At 36.9% G+C, this 21590-nt stretch overlaps 1 protein-coding gene across 2 annotated transcripts in view; it reads left to right on the top strand.

Moving 5' to 3' along the window:
- atp13a3 (ATPase 13A3) overlaps nt 1-21590 on the top strand; it is a 30181-nt gene that overhangs the window by 5130 nt on the left and 3461 nt on the right. The window contains exons 2-33 of one of the 2 annotated variants that reach the window (XM_055046064.1): nt 3672-3752; nt 6406-6492; nt 7027-7200; nt 8231-8458; nt 9859-9929; nt 10097-10180; nt 10843-10912; nt 11378-11512; nt 12209-12281; nt 12569-12700; nt 12768-12947; nt 13389-13546; nt 14183-14371; nt 14469-14530; nt 14757-14907; nt 15218-15337; nt 15520-15537; nt 15809-15962; nt 16191-16311; nt 16450-16574; nt 16713-16873; nt 17146-17274; nt 17393-17472; nt 17620-17662; nt 17767-17876; nt 18721-18817; nt 18908-18980; nt 19071-19248; nt 19349-19527; nt 19612-19700; nt 19999-20079; nt 20817-20909. In XM_055046064.1, the coding sequence (XP_054902039.1) occupies nt 6442-6492; nt 7027-7200; nt 8231-8458; nt 9859-9929; nt 10097-10180; nt 10843-10912; nt 11378-11512; nt 12209-12281; nt 12569-12700; nt 12768-12947; nt 13389-13546; nt 14183-14371; nt 14469-14530; nt 14757-14907; nt 15218-15337; nt 15520-15537; nt 15809-15962; nt 16191-16311; nt 16450-16574; nt 16713-16873; nt 17146-17274; nt 17393-17472; nt 17620-17662; nt 17767-17876; nt 18721-18817; nt 18908-18980; nt 19071-19248; nt 19349-19527; nt 19612-19700; nt 19999-20079; nt 20817-20909 (3609 nt within the window). In that variant the 5' untranslated portion in view covers nt 3672-3752; nt 6406-6441. The remainder of the gene's footprint in view (nt 1-3671; nt 3753-6405; nt 6493-7026; nt 7201-8230; nt 8459-9858; nt 9930-10096; nt 10181-10842; nt 10913-11377; nt 11513-12208; nt 12282-12568; nt 12701-12767; nt 12948-13388; nt 13547-14182; nt 14372-14468; nt 14531-14756; nt 14908-15217; nt 15338-15519; nt 15538-15808; nt 15963-16190; nt 16312-16449; nt 16575-16712; nt 16874-17145; nt 17275-17392; nt 17473-17619; nt 17663-17766; nt 17877-18720; nt 18818-18907; nt 18981-19070; nt 19249-19348; nt 19528-19611; nt 19701-19998; nt 20080-20816; nt 20910-21590) is intronic. The other variant, XM_055046071.1, reaches the window with a different exon arrangement.

The raw sequence follows: 21590 nt of genomic DNA, 5'->3' as shown, positions 1-21590 counted from the left end.
ACCTTCCTTAATGGCTCTTCAGAACTTTGATTAATAAATGCTGCGACACATATGTTTAATAGTGTTTTTGAATATAAATGTGACAATAAATGCATGCTGTAGAAGGTTTTCTGGTTTTGTTTTCAATTAATACTTGAATTAATTTTCACAACATTATGGCACTAAAATTACTAGTAATATTTTTTAGATTTATGTTTCTTGTATTATCTTACTCAAGAGGAATAGCCTCCTCTTTGTCTGCACCCACCCATCAGTTGTAGAGGCAAAAGATGGGATAATAATCAGGTTCTTAGCAGTGAAGTTACAGCTTTGGTAGGATATGGTAAAAAAAATTTGTATAATTATTCAAACAAATTTGCCATCCTGCAAAACATCCCTAAACACACAAATCTATTTGCACCTCATAGCAGAAGAACAAGGCCAGATATCTGACAAACTTCATTTTCTGACCTTTCAGTCTCTTATTTATAATAATAATTATTTTTTTGGTTGTAGAATGCTAAAACCTCCAAACATTTTAGTAAACTTTGGTAATAGACTTGGCATCTCTCACTCAAGATTAGCTTTCATCAGGAAAACGCTTAAAAAAAATCTAAACATGTTAAATCTCTTGCACAGTGGGAAAAGCAGGTTTTTATAGATCATCCAGCACTTTCCCTGTTAATCCAAAAGCATGTGGTCAGACTTAAAGGTTTTGATCAATGGGATTAAAATTTTTTCCCAAGCCATTCCCTTCAGTTTTTTTCTCAAGGTGTCAAATTTTGAAGATGTTAACATTCTCCCTTTTTTCAACTATTGATACACTTTGAGATGCAAACCCTGAAAGCCATTACTTCAAATCCAGATTTTGGAATAAAAAATGTGTGCTGCTTCAGTAAGGGACATGTGTGTATTTTTTTTTTTCTAGATTGTTACTGCCTGAGCTTCAAAGTAGAGTCTATGATGTGTTTGGAAACGCAGGTTTTGTTGCATTTCATAAACAAATGCACTGTTTTTAGTATTAACTCTGAGATGTTATAATTTTTATTTTTTCTTTTGGTTATTTGTAGAAAAAAATACTATTGTTTCTATTTAAGCCGTCAGAGTTTCTCAGTTGCCAGTGGTGAAAAAGCAGATGATCAGAAATCTTTAAGGAAGTCCAGAGGCAACAGAGATGAAAATCAAAACCTCACTGGTTCATGGAGGTAAACAAAGCTTGGCTGTAATAGTCTATGAGCGGGACGGGAAGTGATAAAGAAAGCACATTGAGTGCAGAGTATGATGGCAACAAAACACTTTCCTCCAAATGCTTCCATGAATTATAGACCTCTGTCATTAGGTCACCACTCATTGTTTACTTTTTCCCTTTTTGTCTTTGAGTTAAAGAGGAAAGGAGAATATATCTGGTCTTATGAACATAATGCTGACAATATGGTGGTGGGCATTTGTTGATTTAAAGATCAGGGTGATTACATCACTGTCGTTGCTAATTAATTGTTTTTATTGATTTAATCTAATCTTATAAATGTTTAAAAAAACTACAAAATCAAAAAGTTCTGTATTCAACAAATGGCTTCACTGATTGCATTTAGTGGGTGTTTTTCCCTTTTCAGGAAAAGTGATAAGAATCTTGTTTGACAAATTATAAACAGCTGTCTATTTCTAAATTTCCATCTGGCCAGCATTGCTTATTAATACAGCAGCAGACTAATCAAACAAGAGACAACAATGTAGCCTAAGGCTGGCCTGCAGGACTCAATAAATAACCGAAAGGTCAGACTGACTCCTATAGACCTCAAACAGGCGCCTCCAGTTCCAGTAAAAGTCATGATTTTTTTCTGCTGGCCTGGGAGAACATAAAGCTTATTTAAGGATGACTTTCTTTGCAAGACAACACAATTGCAGTAATATGTCAGTGGCGACTGTAAGGCTTATTTGGACTAAATCACCTGACTGTTTCCTTTGTCACGTTATTATTGCCCCATGATTAAGGTCTTAGGGCAGCGTTCATCGTCTTGGCAACTACATTGCAGGTTATTTCATTTTACCATTTAAGGAAATACGACCTCTGTTTAATATTAAGTAAGGATTGGACGAAAACAAACAAAAGTTACCAAGTCTAAGTGTACGAGGATTTTAAAGAGGATTTTAGCGCACTTCACTCATCTTGTTTTGGGAAGGAAAAAACAAAAAACAGCAATGAAATTTTTTCCATATTTCTTTAATGTCATTGTAAAACCAGCGTTGTTATAGTTCTTGCTACTTTCACAACACGAGTTAATTTTTTTGCTAATTTCATGCATTCCAATGCAACGATTGGAATGCACTCTACTGCTTGTTCTTGGTGTATTTCCAAATTTCCAACAGGGAAGCCAAATTACCCCCTAGGAAGAAAATTAACCATTATAAGTAATGTTGCGTTTGTGTTATTGTTGTGTTTTAAATCACATCTTGTCACAATCAATCTGTTGTCCTGATTGGTGAGTGCTGGGTTCAGAGTGTGAAGCTAAACTTCTACCATAGTTTATTTAATACAACAGTATGTTGGGATTTATTCCACTGTGGAACAAAATAATCTGTGCAGTTTCATCAATGGAATTATTATAAATTATCAAGCACCAAATTAAAAATATTACTCATCATCCAGGTGTTCTTTGAACAAGTTTTCTATTGCTTTATGGCATGGGTTTTCTGTGACTGTTGCAGCATATAATGGTGCACAGCAACTTCTTCTCAACTTTTTGCTGCCAACTGATTGTGCCCCACTTTTCTTCCAGTTACAAGAAAGAAAATTAAAACACAAATACAGTCCTCTGAAAACTAGCTCTTATTAAAGCAACACTGTTTCAAACTACATTTGGCAATCTGCTAACCAGCTGTCTGCTAAGCAGATGACTACAGACAGATTGCCTGACAAATTATCTGCTTATGACAGCTGTTTGTTCTCCTAGTTATTTTATAAGAATTACCCAAGAAATAACATTGTGCACCATATGAAATCAAAATGTTTTTTTTAAGTTACTTATTTTTATTTTGCCACATGTTGCAATATTTATAAATGGTTGTCGCTTATTTATTTTTATATAAATGGAAATGTTATGTTATCCAATTTATTTGTTTTTGCATTAATCCCATTAGATTTTCATACACTAGAAATCCTGCAATAGGGCCTGGAATAAATGTGTTTTGCCTCTATTTTAAAAAGTGTGTGGATATGAAAATTTTTACTTTAGATCAGAGTCAGACTTGGTGTCGGTTCTGACATCTCGAATACAGTAAAGTTTGATAAACACTAACTTTTGATAGAGAGTTGTTCAAACTGTCACCCATTTTTGTTAATGTTTATAAATGTTCAATATATTTATAAAACATTAACAGAGAAAACCCAGGACATTCTCTGGGTTTTCAAAACCTGTTCATTTCAAGCAGTCAAAATAAAAATAAAGTTAATTGAACTTCAGTTGAATTTCGGATCGTACAAAACACTTGTTCAGATGTATTCATGACACTGTGGTATCTGTTTTGACATTGCCTTGTTAGTTGTGACTGCTCAATAAATCACTGTTTGGTCTGTTACTGTTTAAGGAAAATATCACGTCAAACTCAAGCTTATGGAAAACATAATTCTACTACTGAAATGTTTAGAAACCTTAATAAAATAATTTTATTCTCTTGTGTGGCTCCCCTCTCAGGGTTCCAGGTTGGTGTTGTGAGAGCGCAAGCTACCTGTGGGGAGGTGGACTGCCTGGGGCATTTTGTCCCTTGTTCTCAAGGTAGGAGCGAGTCTTAGACCGAGAATCGAGTTGGTCCAATAATCAAGCCAGTCATTTATCATTTTAACATCAGTAGGCTCTAATGGTTTGCTTTGTAAAACTAACTAGTTTATAAGTCTAGAATAACTGAACTGAAAAAAAAGTCCAATGTGGCCAAAACAGAATGTGTGTAGTATAAATACATCTTCTCTGTGGTGCTGACATCTAGGCTTTTTTCAGTTTATAGAAGCAAATTAGGAACTTGAGTGAAAAAAATATTGCAATACTGATAAAGCAAAGGGCTGCCCTGCACTCAGCTTAATCAGTATCAGTCATGGAAAAGAACATGCTGATCAATCTTTAACAAAAGCAAACAATCCAATGAGAAACTTTAACTTATTATGGAATAATTTGATTCTCTTGATTTTGTGATGTAAAAATGGAGCTCATGTATTGGCAAACGCCGTCCAATAGCATGTACTCAATCAATCAATGAAATTTATGTGTATAGCATATTTCAGCAGCAAGGTGGTTCAAGGTCCTTCTCATGATAAAAACTCAATAGTAGCTGAACTACTTCAGCTATCCTAAATGCACTTTTTTAGATTTCATATTTTAGACATTTATATTTTGGCAAATAATTTGTAGCTGCATTCTACAGTACAATCTGAATAGATGAGCAGTGATGAATTAACTGGGCATAAAATACATTACTCCCTAATATGTTACTTTGAACTTGTAAAGTAATTTTTGTGCACTGTGACTCTATTCAAAATTTGTCTTTGTTGGAATAAAACACAATTGTGTGAAATACCAAAGTGATTATGGATCTCAATGTGTCTGAAAAGGGCTTTAAGGGTTTTTTTACACTCTGCATTTCCCATATTTTTTACTGTTTGCTTTATTAGAGCAAATTAACAAATGTGACTAATTCTTACTAGTTTTATGCTATATCTATGTCTGTGCTCAGGGTTTCTAAGCACTGTTCCATTAATAATGTGAAGAAACCTGTGAACTTTAGCTTGAGCTGATATGTAACTTACTATTAATGAAGGTATTTTCAGGGACGGTGTGTCCCAGAAGTGAGCCATCAGGCACGCAGCTTCCATCCCTCTGTGATCCAAGCCGCCATAGTTTATAGACGGCTAGGATGGGATGATGCTAGGGAATCAAAACAGATGAGGTATTTACAGATTAATACTTTCTTTAATTACTACCTGTATCTGAGACTACAGTAACAGTAGTGAGATATATTTTTGTATTTTCTCTTTTTTATTTGTGCTTCCAACTCAAACTTTTAGTATTTTTTCCTGTCAACTTTGTCAAGTGTGAGGATTTGCTTCAGTTAGACTCCATTTAACAATCTGAATATTATATAGCATGTAAAGGGTGAGTTCATGATCTTCATTTCTGTTTATACCACCTTCCAGCCCATGATTCTTTGACACTTTGAAATTCCGTTTAGAAGTTTTTTCTGAGCCACGATTCCTGGGTAGAAACTTTGCAAATGACTTAATCAGTGATGCACTGTTGTTGGTATTTCCACTCATTGCAGTAGTTTGGGAAGGAATGTTGAGCTTGTGTTGCACCCACCGCATAGCACCGGCCTGGGGGAGGGCTGCCATTGGAAAATACAAGGAAGGGCTTGGTCCTAAGTAAAATATCCCAAAGTATGCCACTGAAAAGGTTCTCCTGGGTGTAGCTGCCTGATAAGATCTGAGTTCTAGTGAAATCACAGGATTTTTGAGTGTTTTAAAGGGGGAGTGGAGGACAGTGAGTGGTCACGCTGTAGCAAACATGTCCAGATATGATATGGAGAGCCTTTGCTGCCTTAACGTGGGTGACGGTGCCAGAACTTTCTGTGTTTTCCTTTCATTACGTTTAACTTTTATTATCTCGTAACTTCACTCTTATTTGTTATCAGATTATTTTAAATTTTTATTTCATTTTGCTTTGACATAATATCAATTACATCAATGCAGGAAGTTTTTTATTATTCCAATCTTGAGCCACAGAAAAGTTTGTGTGAACAAAGAAGCAAGAAGCTGATTTGAATCTTATTTGTTATTTCCTGCTTTTCTGCTGTGGCATGCGTGGAGGTTATGGATAAACTTCCTCCAGTGTTAAGTTGCTGGGAGTTGCTCTTAAGTTGCTCTTTAATTCTAGGTTTCATATAACACAGTGCAGGTTTAGAACAACAGAGAGATACAGGAAACATCTCCCAGTTATTTGTCATCTTACTAGTATTTTCAACACTCAGTGTTTTTTCAATTGTTGATATTTAATTAGTTTTTTAAAAATAGCCGATACCACTCTTTGTATATAATCCTTTGAATCATTTCAAAGGATTCTGAAAACAAGCAGATGAAAGTGAAATAAAATTTTTCTATATCATAATTTGTAATTTGTTGTTTGGTTCTCTGTTTCCTCCAATGGTTTCGTGGTATTTATTATTTATAAACTGGCCGATTAATGTTTAAGGTTTAAATGCTTAAATTTTGATGAACATCCATTATGTGTTTTTTATTTAAATCAGAACATCAGTGCCTGAGGGACTTTCTAAAGAGCCATTTGTGCATCCTCTTTTCAGTCATCATTCGTTCTACAGTAGCAAACAAGTGGAGCTGAAATGTTGCTTTATACTGATGTCTCGGATCTTTCTGGCTGCTTCTAGTGACTAAGGAAGGGGCTCGACAAACTGTTCTGCAACATGGAGAAGGGTGAGATGAAGATCCTCAACAAAGGGGAAGAGGAGGAGATGGTACGTCCTGATTTAACATCACTAGCTATATATCCATCCAGTTGTCATGCAAATTTTCTGTGAACTTTTGACATGTTGCAAATTAAAAAGAAGAAAATGTGAATCAGGTGTGTTTCCATCTTCTTGTTGGGAACATCAGGCTATGTAGAGTCTAATTTTATCAGATGTTGGTGCAACTGACAAACACATGGCTGTAATGAACAGTAAATAAAGATTTCAAAGTGGACAAATCGCACGTCTGAGAAAAAAGGACAGTCCTGTCACGGTACACTCCTACCAGTGGATGAGAACGTTTTTACAGAACTTATTTTGCAAATGTATTTTCATCTTTCCTTTAGCTCATTAATTATTTTTCAGAAAAGCCAGCATGAAAAGCAGCATGAAACCTTTTTTTATCATTTCAAATTTTGCTGTTTCCATCAAGCATTTCTAATGTGATACTTCAAAATGCATAAATCTTGATGGAAACATGATTACTGTCTATTCTAGAATTTTCTCTCTTCACATTACAAACTTTCCCCTGTCTTTACATAGGAGCTGCAAGGCTACCGTCTCTGCCGTTGGCGACTGGCCCTTGTAGGCTTCGGTGTACTCTGTACCGGAGGCTTCCTTCTCCTGCTGCTCTACTGGATGCCAGAATGGTGCGTCAAGTCCACCTGCACCCGTACCACCGTTCGTGATGCCGAAGTGGTGTTGCTGCGCTCCACGGTAGGAAGCAAGTTCGTGCTGATCAATCTGCCCGTTTGTACATTTCATCTTTCATTTATCTATCCAGTGACTGATACTGTTTGCAACATTTTCATCCTGAATCAAATCAGTTTTATTCAGTTTATTTATAAAGTGCCAATTCACCACAAAGTAATTTCAGATTAATCCAATTCATTGCAATGTATCCAGTCTAATTCAGTCCTAACTTGTAATACAGTACAGACGATCTTACTGGGAGGTTTTTTTTATTTTGTTATTTTTTTTAAAGTAAAATGTCACCTCTTCGTTTAAGGATAGCCTAATGCATCTAGTTGATGTTCCTCTTACTGAGAAAGCATGTTGTGACAGTGGAGCAGAACAGCTGTTTAACAGGAAGTAACCTGAATCAGTACCAGTCTCAGGATGAAGGATGTTCTTCTGCAACCAGCAGGGGATTAAGAAGACAGGAAGGGTTTACTGGAAAAATGAAAACAGATGCACTGAGCCAGGAGTACTTTTTTCAAGAAACAATCTTTTATTAAAACTAAAGTAGTAATGATAGCTCTAATATAAATTGACTCAATCAACAGAAGATAAAATTGGAGATAATTACTGAGTCATGTTACATAAGGCCTGTTATCTCATATGTGTGGGTGGCCTTTTGATGATATCGACACAGCCACTGCTCAAAGGTTGCAACCTAAAACATCACAGCAGATTAATGATAATATTGCGACTGTTTGATTATTGTGATACTTTGGAAAATCAGGTATTTAAATTGCTAATTTGTCCTCCACCTACTTAAGTTGCACCTAATTCATCAATTCCTGAGGCTCATAGGCTTACAACCTGATAAAAAGATAACTGAAATCAGATGAGTGGATTCATTGAGACCAACTGATAATTACACAATCACAGATGCATGAATGCAAAGGAAATTGTGTGTTTTAAGTCCTATTTCTGTTCGATCAGTTTTATTTTCCGGTGCGTGTGTGAGATGTTGTGTTGGTGTATTTACTGACTTCTGGTTCTCCTTGCTGCTGTTGACTAGGATGAGTTCCGGCGCTGGTTCCTGGCCAGGGTACGAGTGATGCTTGCTCCGGGGAGCAACCCCTTCCACAGCCTGGAGACCCAGACCACCTCCCCTCCCTCCTCCCCTTCCTGCCCCTTCTCTAACCCCTCCCCTTCACCTCTGGCCAACGGACACACACCTCACCCCTCCGATGGCAGCCCTGCTCAGGAGCTCATTAGAAGATTTTCTTACTACCAGCCCACACAGGTAGCTAAATCTCTCATCGCAACAGGATATCAGGAGCAACTGAACTTGAAGCTGATGTTGAACATAGAGCAAATGAGCCCCGCACTGCTCCCACAGCTTTTTCACCCTGAGGATTTGCTGTGGTATCTGGCACCAAGACGTTAGCAACAGACCCAATAGACGGGGCGCGGCCGACCATGCGTGGAATTTTGAGGCCAAGTCAATAGCTCAAACCTTGTTGCTGTAATCATTCCTGAAACTTTCCTGCTTTTTTCCTCCTTTCCTTTATGACAGGGTGCATAATCTTGCTGAAAGAGGCCACAGCCATGAAAAGATGTGTGGTCTGCAATAATGCTTAGACGGGTTCTATATGAGGGTGAGAAGGTGCTATATCAAAGCATCCCAATGTTTGCAATATGCATATTGTAGAGGAATTTACACTAAATGTCAACTTGTTATTTAGGTGCCATGTATCCAGTCGTTCTCCATCTGTAATAGATTTTAAGTTTGCCTGTTATTTAATGGGGTGCTACTATGTATCTTCCAGGCACACAATACCATTTTATAGCACAATCAAGTTACTGTAACCCTCAGTTGTTATAAAATTTTGTTTATGGTAAACATAGCTTAAAAGAAATTTGACTTTCCAATTTAATGCCTTGAAATTCTCCCTCTTTAAGAAGGTCCTACTCTTTCTGACACTCCACCTTCAGGAAGTCTACACAACAACATTCCTCCATTATGTCATTTACAACTAAATCTGAATTGAGAAGTAGTTATTTAAGCTGATTAGATGTGTACTTCCATCAGTGGGGAAAATGTGGAGCAGGAGCTCGACAGGAGGCTGCAGCTCCGAGGAGGAGCTCTGTGGAAGTAGGCGGGTGATCAGACACTGAATTTTTGGCATTAAAAACCAGTATTGCATCCATAAATATTAGATTAGATTAGGTTGGTGGTGCAAGATACAAGATCCTGGATTCAAGCGCATTAATGTTACACAAACAATAGCAATACTCCAGTCAGATAACTTTTAATTAAATTTTTTAAAGGGTGGAGTGATTGTCTCCTGTTCGACTTTGCTCCTCCACTTTAAACCACAATCAGGCGCCAGTGATGTTGACTGCACATTTGTGTTTTGTTTCCAGTGTCTATCAGGGATGTTTTATGGTATTTTAATCATGTGGATATTTGTTTTATGATACAGATTTCATATCACAACTGTTAAACATTAACTTGAAGTTCATTTTTAACCCTGAATTATTCATCATCCACTCAGTTATTTTTCTATTCACTACATGACATATTATTATGAACTCGTAATAAAGAAGTAATTCATTGGCAAGTTTTCTCCGCATTTTCGGTATGTGGCTACTAGTAACTCATCTTTATTTTGTTTTTCTTTGTTCCCTTTTCTCTCTTAGATTCGCTATTTCACCTTCCATAGCACAAAGTATTACTGGAATGACGAAATGCAGAACTTTAAAGTTTTAACGTAAGACATTTTTTTACAATCTACCTCTTTAGTATTAAATAAGCTGGAATCCAATTTGTGAGAATCATAACTGAAAGTTGATCAAATGCTTTGCTTGCAGCCTATGTGTAATGTGTTAACTTTGTCTCCGTTTTTTGTTTGTTTGCTTTGGGGCACACATTATTTAGCGGCCTGGAGGATCTTGAAGTCAGTTGCTCTACTGTCCACTCAGAGCACAGTGCAGGCCTGACCAGGAACCAGCAGGAGTACAGGTACAACAGATCAAATCATAGGAGGATTCCTTGCCTCCTTTTTTCCTCCTTCCTGTATGTCTTTCCTTTATTCCATTTTGTGCCCTTCTTTCTTTGCATCTTTAATTTCTTCCTTGTGTTCATGTCTTTTTTACCTTCTTTCTCTTGTGTTTTTTGTCATTCCTTGCATACTGTCTCCCTCTCTGCTTTCTCCCTTTCTTGCCATTCTTTCCTTCCTGAAATCATTCACTTTTTTCTTCCTCGTATCCTACCTCCATTCCTTCCAGCTTCAGTTTTATTCGTATGCTATTTTTAAACCATTTCCACAACATCTCCAGTAGTTCCATAATGCACTTTATTATTTTTTTTTTATATTTTGAATTTAAATTGAAGGACTTGAACTTCAATTGCAGTATTTAACCTGGAGAAGTATTTTGTTAATGGGAGACAGAATATTTTTGGAGAATTAGTTAATTTGGGGGTTTTGAGCTCACAAAGGTAATTGTTGATATTTGTAGATTTCCAAACTAGCGAAAATATTTTGATATATTTTACTTTATGTAGCAAACTCCAATAAAAACTGCTCTTTGGTATGTAGTTTGCATCACTCTGATGCATTTTGTGTATGTTGCTTTAAGCTTGTGGGTGTGGCTGAATGCATTGTTTCTCTCTCCTTTTGTTAGGAGACTGTTCTTCGGAGTGAATGAAATTGCAGTGAAAGTGCCTTCTGTTTTCAAGCTGCTTATCAAAGAGGTAAAAACCAGTTTCAGTCAAAATAATCTGCATGTTTTTTAAGTTGGTCTGAATTCCTATTTACTCTCACTGTGTGTAAAACTTGACTGGCAGAGTCGACACATTTTTACCAGTGTTATGAGTTTAGTACATTTGGACTTTAAATCCTGAATATGTGATCCTCTTCAGAGACTGGACCCTTTATCTTTGTTTATTACTTTAAGACTACCTCATGAAACAAGTTATATCTCCCTTTTGTCTATATCTTCTATTCTTCTCAGTTTATTTTGATAAACATGTAATCAATTGATTGCATAAGGATCAAATGGTGGATTACTCTCGAGTAATTTGCATGTCAGGAGATTGTAGAAACCCCAGTTGTTTTCTTATTCCATTAAACATAATTTTTTTTTGTCTGAAAACAAAACCAGGATGTTTTTGTTTTCAGGTTGATATGCAACTCTTCTTCTCTATCTCCTTCTGCAGGTCCTCAACCCTTTTTACATCTTCCAGCTCTTCAGCGTAATCCTGTGGAGTACCGATGAGTATTACTACTATGCTGTGGCCATTCTTCTCATGTCAGTTATATCCATAGCTACCTCTCTGTACACCATCAAAAAGGTAAGACTTACTAATTAACATGTATAAATACAGTTTAGACGTGTTCTACAAATTGGTGTGTAAATATGCAACTATGAAATTACACACAAGATACTATTGCTTAAAGTTTAAAACATTTAATAACTTAATGATGTATGATTCAGAGTAATTTTGAATTTTGCCCTGTTTATTTTTATATTCTGTAGCACTGATTATTACTAAAGTTTTTTAGTAATAATCAATAATCTCTAAGAGAGAAAAGGGAACAAAGAAAAAAGGTTTTCTTCTTTGAATCTACATAACATGAACACATAATGACAGGTTTAGCGGATTTAGTAGTTTTATATCCACCTAAATTTCTTGTATCTCTGCCAAATGTTTATCTTTCTATGTTAGACTTCTAGTTTCTATAAAATTAGTCAAATTTTTGATTTTTCTTATTTTAGTGTTTAGTCTATTGATTAAGTTTTCACTTGAACTGATTTAAATGTTATATATTTTTTTTAATTTTTTAATACATTTTAAAAGCCCAAATTAGACATTTATACCATGCCTTAAATAAATCAAAGACCCATTAAGTTAATAAGTTTCCTATGGGTTCAAGAAGCAACTCCAACATGAATAAATTAACAATATCAAGTCATTTTACTCTTTGTTTATAAACAAAGAAGCAGCAAATTAATTGTTTTCATTACTGTTAATCTCTCCTTTCTCCAGCAATACGTCATGCTTCACGATATGGTGGCAGCTCACAGTATTGTCCGTGTGTCTGTTTGCCGAGCCAATAATGGTATGCCAACATCTAAGTTATATTGTCTTGTTATGGGTTTTGTAGACTTTTATCTATATATTGCCATCCTAAATAGATTTATACAAACCCCATATGTTGAAATTAAAATGCCTTTGTTTAATTTAATTTTAGTTTTAATGTAAATAAAGTATTTCTGTGGATGTTCAGCAAATTTGCATATAAACCACTTCCGTGCATCCTCATGCTCACTCTTTGTTTATGCTTCAAACTTTATTTGTGTTGCATTGAAATGCAGTTTTTTTTCTAACTCCTGCTTCTCCTGGCAGATGTTGAAGAGATATTGTCTACTGATCTGGTACCTGGTGATGTGGTGGTCATTCCAAGCAACGGGACCATCATGCCATGTGACGCAGTGCTGATCAGCGGCACCTGCATCGTCAATGAAAGCATGCTCACAGGTAAACCCGTGTCTAGTAGCAAGGTGCATTGTTCCGTACAGCACAATAATAGGATTCCCTTCATTAGGTGAGAGTGTTCCTGTGACAAAAACCAACCTCCCCAACCCACTACCAGGAGAGCGGGAGGAAGCAGACAGTGCCTACAACACCGAGGAGCATAAGAGACACACACTGTTTTGCGGCACCAACATCATCCAAACCCGCTTCTACACAGGAGAACTGGTCAAAGCCGTGGTTGTCCGCACAGGTCAGCAGGGGGGCTTGGATGCAGGAACTTAATTGTTTGCATCTTGATTGTTTCAAGATGCAGGAACTTGATTGATCCAGAAAACATCCATTTTCTGGATGTTTTTGCTGTTTTTGTGATGCAGAGTAAATAATATAAATTATTTTAATAAATAACTTAATAATGATATCCTATTCATTCAGAAGTAACTCTTCTGAGTTATCTTTTTTCCCAAAAAATTTAAATGTTAGCTTGCAAGTGGTGCACAATACTGCTCAACATGAAATAAAACATTTTAAATTCTGGTTTCTAAAATATTATCAGATTCTTTTAAATCTATGAGTCACAATAGACTTTTTAAATTATGGTGTCATCAGTTCATTTTCTCTTAAGCAAATGTAGAGTAAATCTGATTTAAAAAAAAAATCTAGAATAATAACAAATATATTGTTTTCCTTGCAGGTTTCAGCACAGCAAAAGGCCAACTGGTGCGCTCCATTCTTTATCCAAAACCCACCGACTTCAAGCTGTATCGTGACGCCTACCTCTTTCTGCTGTGTCTGGTGGCCGTGGCTGGAATCGGCTTCATTTACTCAATCGTCCTCAGTGTCATGAACGGGGTAATGCACAGGGAAACCAGCAGAGCAAGCTATTTTCTTGTTTCTCAAACAATTCCTTATGAGCAGTTTTTTTGGTTTTTTTTTTTTTTACTTGCAGGTCTACAAGTGAAAGCATTTCAGTCTGATTGTTGACGAGTTCTGTGTCTGAGCTTTAAATTGAACTAAATAGCAAAACCAATGTAACAAAAACAGCTAAATTTCATTCTTTTTTCCTAATCATAAAACATGTTGCTTGTTACTAAAACATAAAATTTAAATTTGATTAGCATGATATTCAGTATCTGCTTATTTCATCCTAATTTTTAGGATGCTTTTTTTTTTTACACTTCAGCTTATTGTTTTACTCTTGAAAAGTGCCGTTTATCAAAAACTGTTTGCTTAATTGAAGAATTTTAGGCTTATTCACAGCATCACAGAACTTTTTCTGTAGCTCTTGGTGAACAAAATATACAGAGTTTTGTATTGAAAAAGATAAACAGCAGATGTGATGAGGCATTCACTGCTTTTGTAGCTCATTTTGGGAAATGTTGCCAGGACTAGTAAAAATGATCCTTGAAATGCTAATAAGGATTTGAGCACATAAGAAATTATTCCAACAAGAAAAATTGAAATCTTTTGCATTTTATTCTATTGCAGGATAAAGCAAAAACCATCATCATCGAGTCTCTGGACATCATAACCATCACGGTGCCACCAGCGCTGCCAGCAGCCATGACAGCGGGGATTGTGTACGCCCAGCGGCGTCTTAAAAAGATTGGCATTTTCTGTATTAGCCCACAGAGGATCAACATCTGTGGACAGATTAATCTGGTTTGCTTTGATAAAGTAAGTCTTCTTAGACAATACTGAAAAACAAAAATACAACAGCATGAACGGTTGCTAGAATGGAAATTATATTTTCTTTACATTTTTATTCTTTAAGACCGGAACTTTAACAGAAGATGGATTGGACATGTGGGGAGTTCAGAGAGTTGAAAGAGGCCGGTATGTTGGTTTGATTTATGAAATATGGAAACATCAGAGACCTCAGTCCAAATTGCATTTACTCTGTGATTAGTTTTAAAACAGTTGTCAAAGTCCAGACACATTCTGATATTTGCTCAGGAGAGGATATTTCTGGGCCATAAATCAGAAGTGAAAGTCACAATCAGGTTTAATAGGAGTGTTGTTGCTTTTTCTCTCCCATAACCACATTTTCTTCCTTGATCAGTTTTCACTTAACAGAGGAAAGTGCCCACAAGGAGAATCTTGTTAAGTCCCAGTTTGTGGCCTGCATGGCCACCTGCCACTCGCTTACCAAAATAGAAGGCCAGCTGTCTGGAGATCCACTGGACCTCAAAATGTTTGAGGCTACAGGCTGGGTGAGTTGCTCTGAATATATCCAGTAACATTGTGTTGATCCAGAATCCTCCTCCATTTGAAAGCTTGCAGTGTGAGATTCAGTGAGAACTACAACTTCAGTTTAACTTGATTAGATGAGGTTATGTTTATGTGTATGTTTATGCTTTGTTTGGCACAACCCAGGTATAATGATTATTGGAACCTTAATGCTCAGGTTCATATGAAAACAACTTTATTGCTAAAAATTAATTAACCTTATGTTTGGAATGTGAAAATGAACACTAAATTTATGTACAAATATTTATTTTTCTTTAACTTCATCTTCTCCAGATTTTGGAGGAAGCCACCGAAGAGGAAACTGCTCTCCATAACCGCATCATGCCCACCGTTGTCCGACCACCAAAGCAGCTGCTGCCCTCCCAGCCTGATGAATCGACCGAGCAGGACATGGTACGTACAGAAACTAAACACTTGGAACAGCTGAGCCGCGTCAGTTATGCATCAATAACTTACTTAATAGAGAAGATCTCAGAAAATATGTCCAAATTTGTAAAGTTATCCATAAAAAAATGACAACAGTCAAACTTCATGACTTTGAAATTTATTTTGTCTTGTTTTTTTTGTTTTTATAGGAACTCGCTGAGTTTTCAGTAAGTATTTTTGAAGTTTTTGATCATTATATAAAATCATTTTCCTTTTGAAATTAAAGTGAAGCTTCAGGATTATTTAAATAATTGAAATTTGAGGCTTTTCTCTTGTTCAGATTTTGTAGTTTTTTTGTTTTGTTTTCTTTAAACACCCGGCTTAAAAACAATAATTGACTATTAGTACATTAAAGTCCCATACTTAAAACTGTGTAAATGTACTCTACTCATAATTACTAAATAAATCAGATACTTTTCTGGATCTGCTTGTCTACAGTCATTATACGAGATTGGTATCGTGCGGCAGTTTCCTTTTTCCTCGGCGCTTCAGAGGATGAGTGTTGTGTCTCGTACTCTGGGGGAGAAGTGTATGGATGCCTACATGAAGGGAGCACCAGAGGTGGTGGCCAGTCTTTGCAAGAGAGAAACAGGTGAGGTGACCAACATGAGTTTCTGCTAAGGAGTTGAATCAAATCATAAGGCTGTGGAAATAACACAATTCCCACAAAAAGACACTCTTGAAATGATTTTCATCACTTTTTGTACATTTGTTTTCATATAACCTCTGTAAATTTTGTAATGTTTGCAATGTTGCAATAAAATAGTGCTGTAGATTGGATTTCCTTTCATTTCACTCTCTATCCAAATATTTTTCCCAGTTCCGGAAAACTTTGCCGAGGTTTTGGAGGGTTTCACTAAGCAGGGATTCAGAGTGATCGCTCTGGCTCATCGGCGACTTGGATCAAAACTCAACTGGCACAAAATCCAAAACGTCAACAGGTAGTTAAAAACATTCTCCAATTTGTGAAGGATTTTTAAGATAAGATGCTCTATAAATGCATCAAAAAGTTAAAGTTTTTAATGGCACAAACTTCATTTTGTATTTATTTAGATATTTTGTTGTTGTTTTGCTACCAGGGATTACATAGAGGCAAACATGGAGTTTCTGGGACTCATCATCATGCAGAACAAGCTGAAGGCTGAAACTCCAGGAGTGCTGCAAGACCTCCATCGAGCAAACATTCGAACCATCATGGTTACTGGTGAGAGCAGAAAAAAAAATCTTAAAATATTACAAAAAACACAATCAATCAAAAGCTCACTCAACTCTTTGGTTTTACCTTAATATCTGCTTGATAATATGAAAAATATGTGGATGATTTTTTTTTTCCACTTTCCAGGCGACAACATGTTGACGGCAGTCTCTGTGGCCCGTGACTGTGGAATGATCCCTCCCGAGGACACGGTCATCATTGCTGATGCCCTTCCTCCTCATGATGGACAAGCTGCCAAAATCACATGGAGATACGCTGACAGGCCCAGCAGAACCACACGACTCGAGGTAAAGAGAAAAAAAGATTCCCAACTGTCTGAGATCAAGACTAAAGTTCCATCTTCTCGAATTAAAACTCTGTAAAAATGATCTTTTTGTTGTGTGCAGGTGTTAATGAAATTAATTGAGGGGAAATTAATTACCATGTTGGATTTTTAATTACAGCCACTTTTAATGCACAGGGAAACATTATGGTGCTTATTTCCCAAAACTTTGTCATTAGCAGAAAATTTTAGTATTTGTATCTGTTGTGACTAACCCACAATTGTGACTTTCAACAGGAAATTAACATCAGCCTGGAGGATGAAGGTCATGCTGAGCAGCCCCAAACACAACCACTCTACCACTTTGCAATGAACGGAAAATCATTCGCTATAATCGCTGAGCATTTCCCAGACATGCTTCAGAAGGTACGACAAATCTTCTACTAAACTGGAAATCCTGTGTGTATTTATTGAAACAGACGCTGGAATGTTGAAACCGATCCCAACGTTTCATGAACGTTGAGCCTTGTGTTATTGTTTGCAGCTTGTGCTGCACGGGACAGTGTTTGCCAGAATGGCGCCGGACCAGAAAACCCAGCTTGTTGAGACACTACAGGGAGTGGAGTGAGTCTTAATGTTTTACACTGAATTATGACAACACAGGCACAAGAACCTGGATTAAATGAACAAATTTCTTTTGATAAAATCATGGTGTTGGATCTTTTTACATCAGCTTTTTGATACTAACCAGTGACTATCATTTGCTGCCAGCTACTATGTGGGAATGTGTGGAGATGGTGCAAATGACTGTGGGGTATGTAAGCTGTCAGTAGACTGACAGTCCTATTTGTAACAGCAACTTGGTATAGCTCTACCCGTAATTCAACAAGTTTAAGCAGTTTTTCTCTTCAACAAAAGGCGCTGAAGAGGGCACATAGTGGGATCTCTCTGTCGGAGCTGGAGGCCTCAGTGGCTTCCCCCTTCACCTCCAGGACCCCCAACATCTCCTGCGTCCCGAGCCTGATCAGGTTTCTGTTTGTTCCCTTTTACAGTGCCTCATGGAAGTCATTTCTCAGCATGCACATTCTAACTACAATCTTTAATATATTTTATTGCAAAAGTGCCCTAGTACTGCATAACTGAAAGAAGAGGATGAATGATTTTGCTGATTAAAAGAAAAAGTAGGGTGTACTTTTTACTCTTGATACCTCTGAATGAAGCCCATTGGAACCAGCTGCGTTCAGAAAGCATATAAATATTAAATGGAGCCCACTTATGTTGCTGCAGAGATCTACTTTTAAACATTAGGTCCTGCACACTGCTAATTTAGTTTTCATGAGAGATTGGAAAGAGGAAGGTCATTGTGTAAAGCACAGGGCTGCAACCTGCAGTTGCAGATTCACAGGTCAATTAGAAGCTTCTACAATGACCTTTCATATCTTTATTTCATATTATTTTTAAAAAACAACTAATGTTTTTCAGAATAGATATAATGGCATGCAGGTTTAACATTTTCTAAATGAGAGCAAAGCTCGTAAAATGTAATATGAGGCAAAAAAAACCACATCATCCTGAACCCACTTTCTAAACTGTGAAACATGTGATAGTAGCATCATGCTTTGGGCTGCTTTTATTCTCCCCAAAACTGAACAAAACCAAAAATACTGCTTCATGTTTATGTAATTTAGCAACATGTTTATAGTAATTACATGAAAGCCCACAATACAATCTGCTGATGTTTCTTTATTCCTCTATTGGAGATTTTTTTTTTCTTAATTCAGTGATATTAAATGCTACTCTGTCAGAAGTGAAGCATTTTTCTCTTTCTCATTATGTATTGGATAGATGGACATTGTTTGTTTGTCTTTACAGGGAGGGACGCGCTGCTCTTATCACCTCCTTCTGTGTGTTCAAGTTTATGGCTCTCTACAGCATCATCCAGTACATCAGCGTCACTCTCCTCTACTCCGTAAGCAGTGTGGCTGCCTCAGTTATAAGATGAGTAAAAACCAGAAGAAATTCAAAATATTTACCAATCCATGTTCATTCTGTGTCTTAGGTATTAAGTAACCTTGGAGATTTCCAGTTCCTCTTTATTGACATTGCTATCATCCTCCTAATTGTTTTCACCAGTAAGTTTTGGAAAATTATTGCAGAAAAAGCTTGACTTTTCCTTAAAAACAAAATACTTAATGTACTTAATATTTCTCCTGTCTCTTCAGTGAGTTTGAACCCGGCTTGGAAAGAACTGGTGTCACGTCGCCCCCCATCAGGACTAATCTCAGGCCCTCTGCTGTTCTCTGTGCTGACCCAAATCCTCATCTGCTTGGGCTTCCAGACCATTACATTTCTTTGGGTCCAAAAGCAGCCATGGTTCGAGCGCTGGACGCCTGCTACAAAGTAAGTGTCCTGCGTAGAGCGGCTCATCGGAAATAATGCTACATCGCTCCTGTCTGTAGTTTCTAATGACACTGTTTGATATATTTCTGTCCATTCCCAGCGTCTGCAATCAGTCGGATCACCTGAACGTGTCTGGATTCAACAAAACAGAAGTGGATGATCACAACATCCAAAACTTTGAGAACACCAGTCTCTTCTACGTCTCCTCCTTCCAGTATCTCATTGTCGCCATTGTTTTCTCCAAAGGCAAACCCTTCAGGCAGCCGAGCTACAAGAACTGTGAGGCCTCTTCTTCTCAATCCTGCTTTGCTGTAATATTTAGCATTTATATATTTAATGGATGACTGACTGTCTTTTCAACAGGGCCTTTTGTTCTATCTGCTGTGAGTTTGTATTTCTTCCTGCTGTTCATCATGTTTCATCCTGTTGAAGGCATTGATTACGTTCTGGAAGTAAGTAAAGATGAATATTAGGTACTCGGTTCTGGTACAGACGGCTTTAATAAGCCAAGTTTTATTTTCTCTTCATACACACTGCATTTATCCCCTCATTAAATAAATGTAATCCAATTAAAGGTGCTTTTTTCAGTGTGAGAATTTTCTACTTCAATAAAATATTTGTTTAAAAGTCTTTTTAAAACCCTCTTCAAGGGGTGCTGTCATATTTGTGTGTAGTCGCATGTGTAATTTGAACTGTTAACTTTCCTGCTCATAAATATTTTCAACAGTGTATTATTTTTGTTCCGTACAGATTGTTTGTGTCCCTTTTGAATGGAGGCTAACGCTTCTCCTGATAATCGTAGTCAATGCTGCTGTGTCTGTTTTGGTGGAGGTAAGGTACACACATGCACACGCACACACATAGTGACCCTTGCCGCTAGATGTTTTTGCCATGTTCATTTTTCACTTTTTCATGCAATGTGCTCATCTTTGTCTTATGCAACCTTACAGTGGGATCAGTCTTTTGTTGTGATGAGAAAATGTTTTTATAAATGGAAAATTGTCCCTTTGACCATTTTTGATGAATGTGATTATTTTTTGACTATCAATTTTTTTCCTCGGGATTATAGAGCAAATATTGTTTCAATCATTGGCAGAGGCTTTTTAGAAATAGAAGTGTTTAATCAGTGATCAGTAGTTCATGCTAACCTGCCCTGAGCAGCATCACAGTTTCTCACCTTCCCTTTAGATGGCTGCCCTCAAAACACACACTGCTTAGCAAACATCTCATATTTTTCTGTCTCAGAGCTACCAGTGCAAACTCTGCTGATCTTTGAAGCGAATTAACTAATAAAGCTTAACTGATTTCACATAATCAGATGTTTTCAGTTTCTCTAACACTGAAGAATCCCTATATATTCTTCCTTCTCAAATAATTTTTTTTAATTCCGAACATAATTACAGTCTCACAGCCTTTGGAGAAATCATCTTTGCAAATACATAATCTCTTAAAGCTCTGTTGCAAGATCAGCTTGAAGACCTTTGTGCCAAAATAAAAGCAGGAGCAATGGGAAGCCAAATTTGCCTCTCTTTAATTATTTCCCTGCCCAATGCACTGTTATTCCTTAGACCTTCATCCTTGACATCATCTTATGGAAGCTTGTGCTCAGCAGAGACAAACAGGCCAACTATGGCGTCACCCCTGCCGCCCCGACACCACAGGTTGGGAAAATCTGACACCTTTTTCTCTAGCCCTTTCTTGTTGCTCATGTGTGGTGTTTCCTCTTTCTGTCCTATCTTCTTCTTTCTCTAATGTCATGAAGCGCATCTTTCTGATATAACTGCTATCTGAGACATGCATGAGAGCAACCCCAATGTTATTACCCCCCTGTGGATGGTCTGTCTAGGAAATATACAAGTTCAGTCAAAAAGTGCAAATATTGCTCTATTTCTCCTAGCTTCCATACATTACAACTTTGTTTTCTAAAATAAATAGTAACAGTCTTATGTAGAATAAAATGATAGGATTGCAATGATTTGCAATAGATAACAGTTTAATTGACAGACAAAATAGTGACAAAATAACAAACTTTATTGGTCATTTTAAAAGTTTTTAGCCAAACATGGATTCAAATTCTGTTCAAATACTTGAGTTCTTTTTTTATTTTTTTGTTTAACTTCCAAACTTTTTGTGAGAAAGGCTGTGTTATATTTAAATAGTATCTTAATTTGTTGCCAGACTGGAGTATCTTATCATGCTTGCTACTGTCCTTCCCTTCTGCTGTGCTGCCAGCAGTTAAAGCTTGTTTGCTGCACCAATCCTAGTTTTTCTTAGAGTCCAGCCAAGCATGTCAGTCACCACTCAGTGTATGACCTCAGGAATGTCATGATTTACAAACAAAC

The sequence above is a fragment of the Poeciliopsis prolifica genome, unplaced genomic scaffold, assembly GCF_027474105.1.
Source record: "Poeciliopsis prolifica strain line A6 unplaced genomic scaffold, Auburn_PproV2 SCAFFOLD002, whole genome shotgun sequence".
Taxonomy (NCBI): domain Eukaryota; kingdom Metazoa; phylum Chordata; class Actinopteri; order Cyprinodontiformes; family Poeciliidae; genus Poeciliopsis; species Poeciliopsis prolifica.
This window is presented reverse-complemented; position numbering and strand designations above follow the sequence as displayed.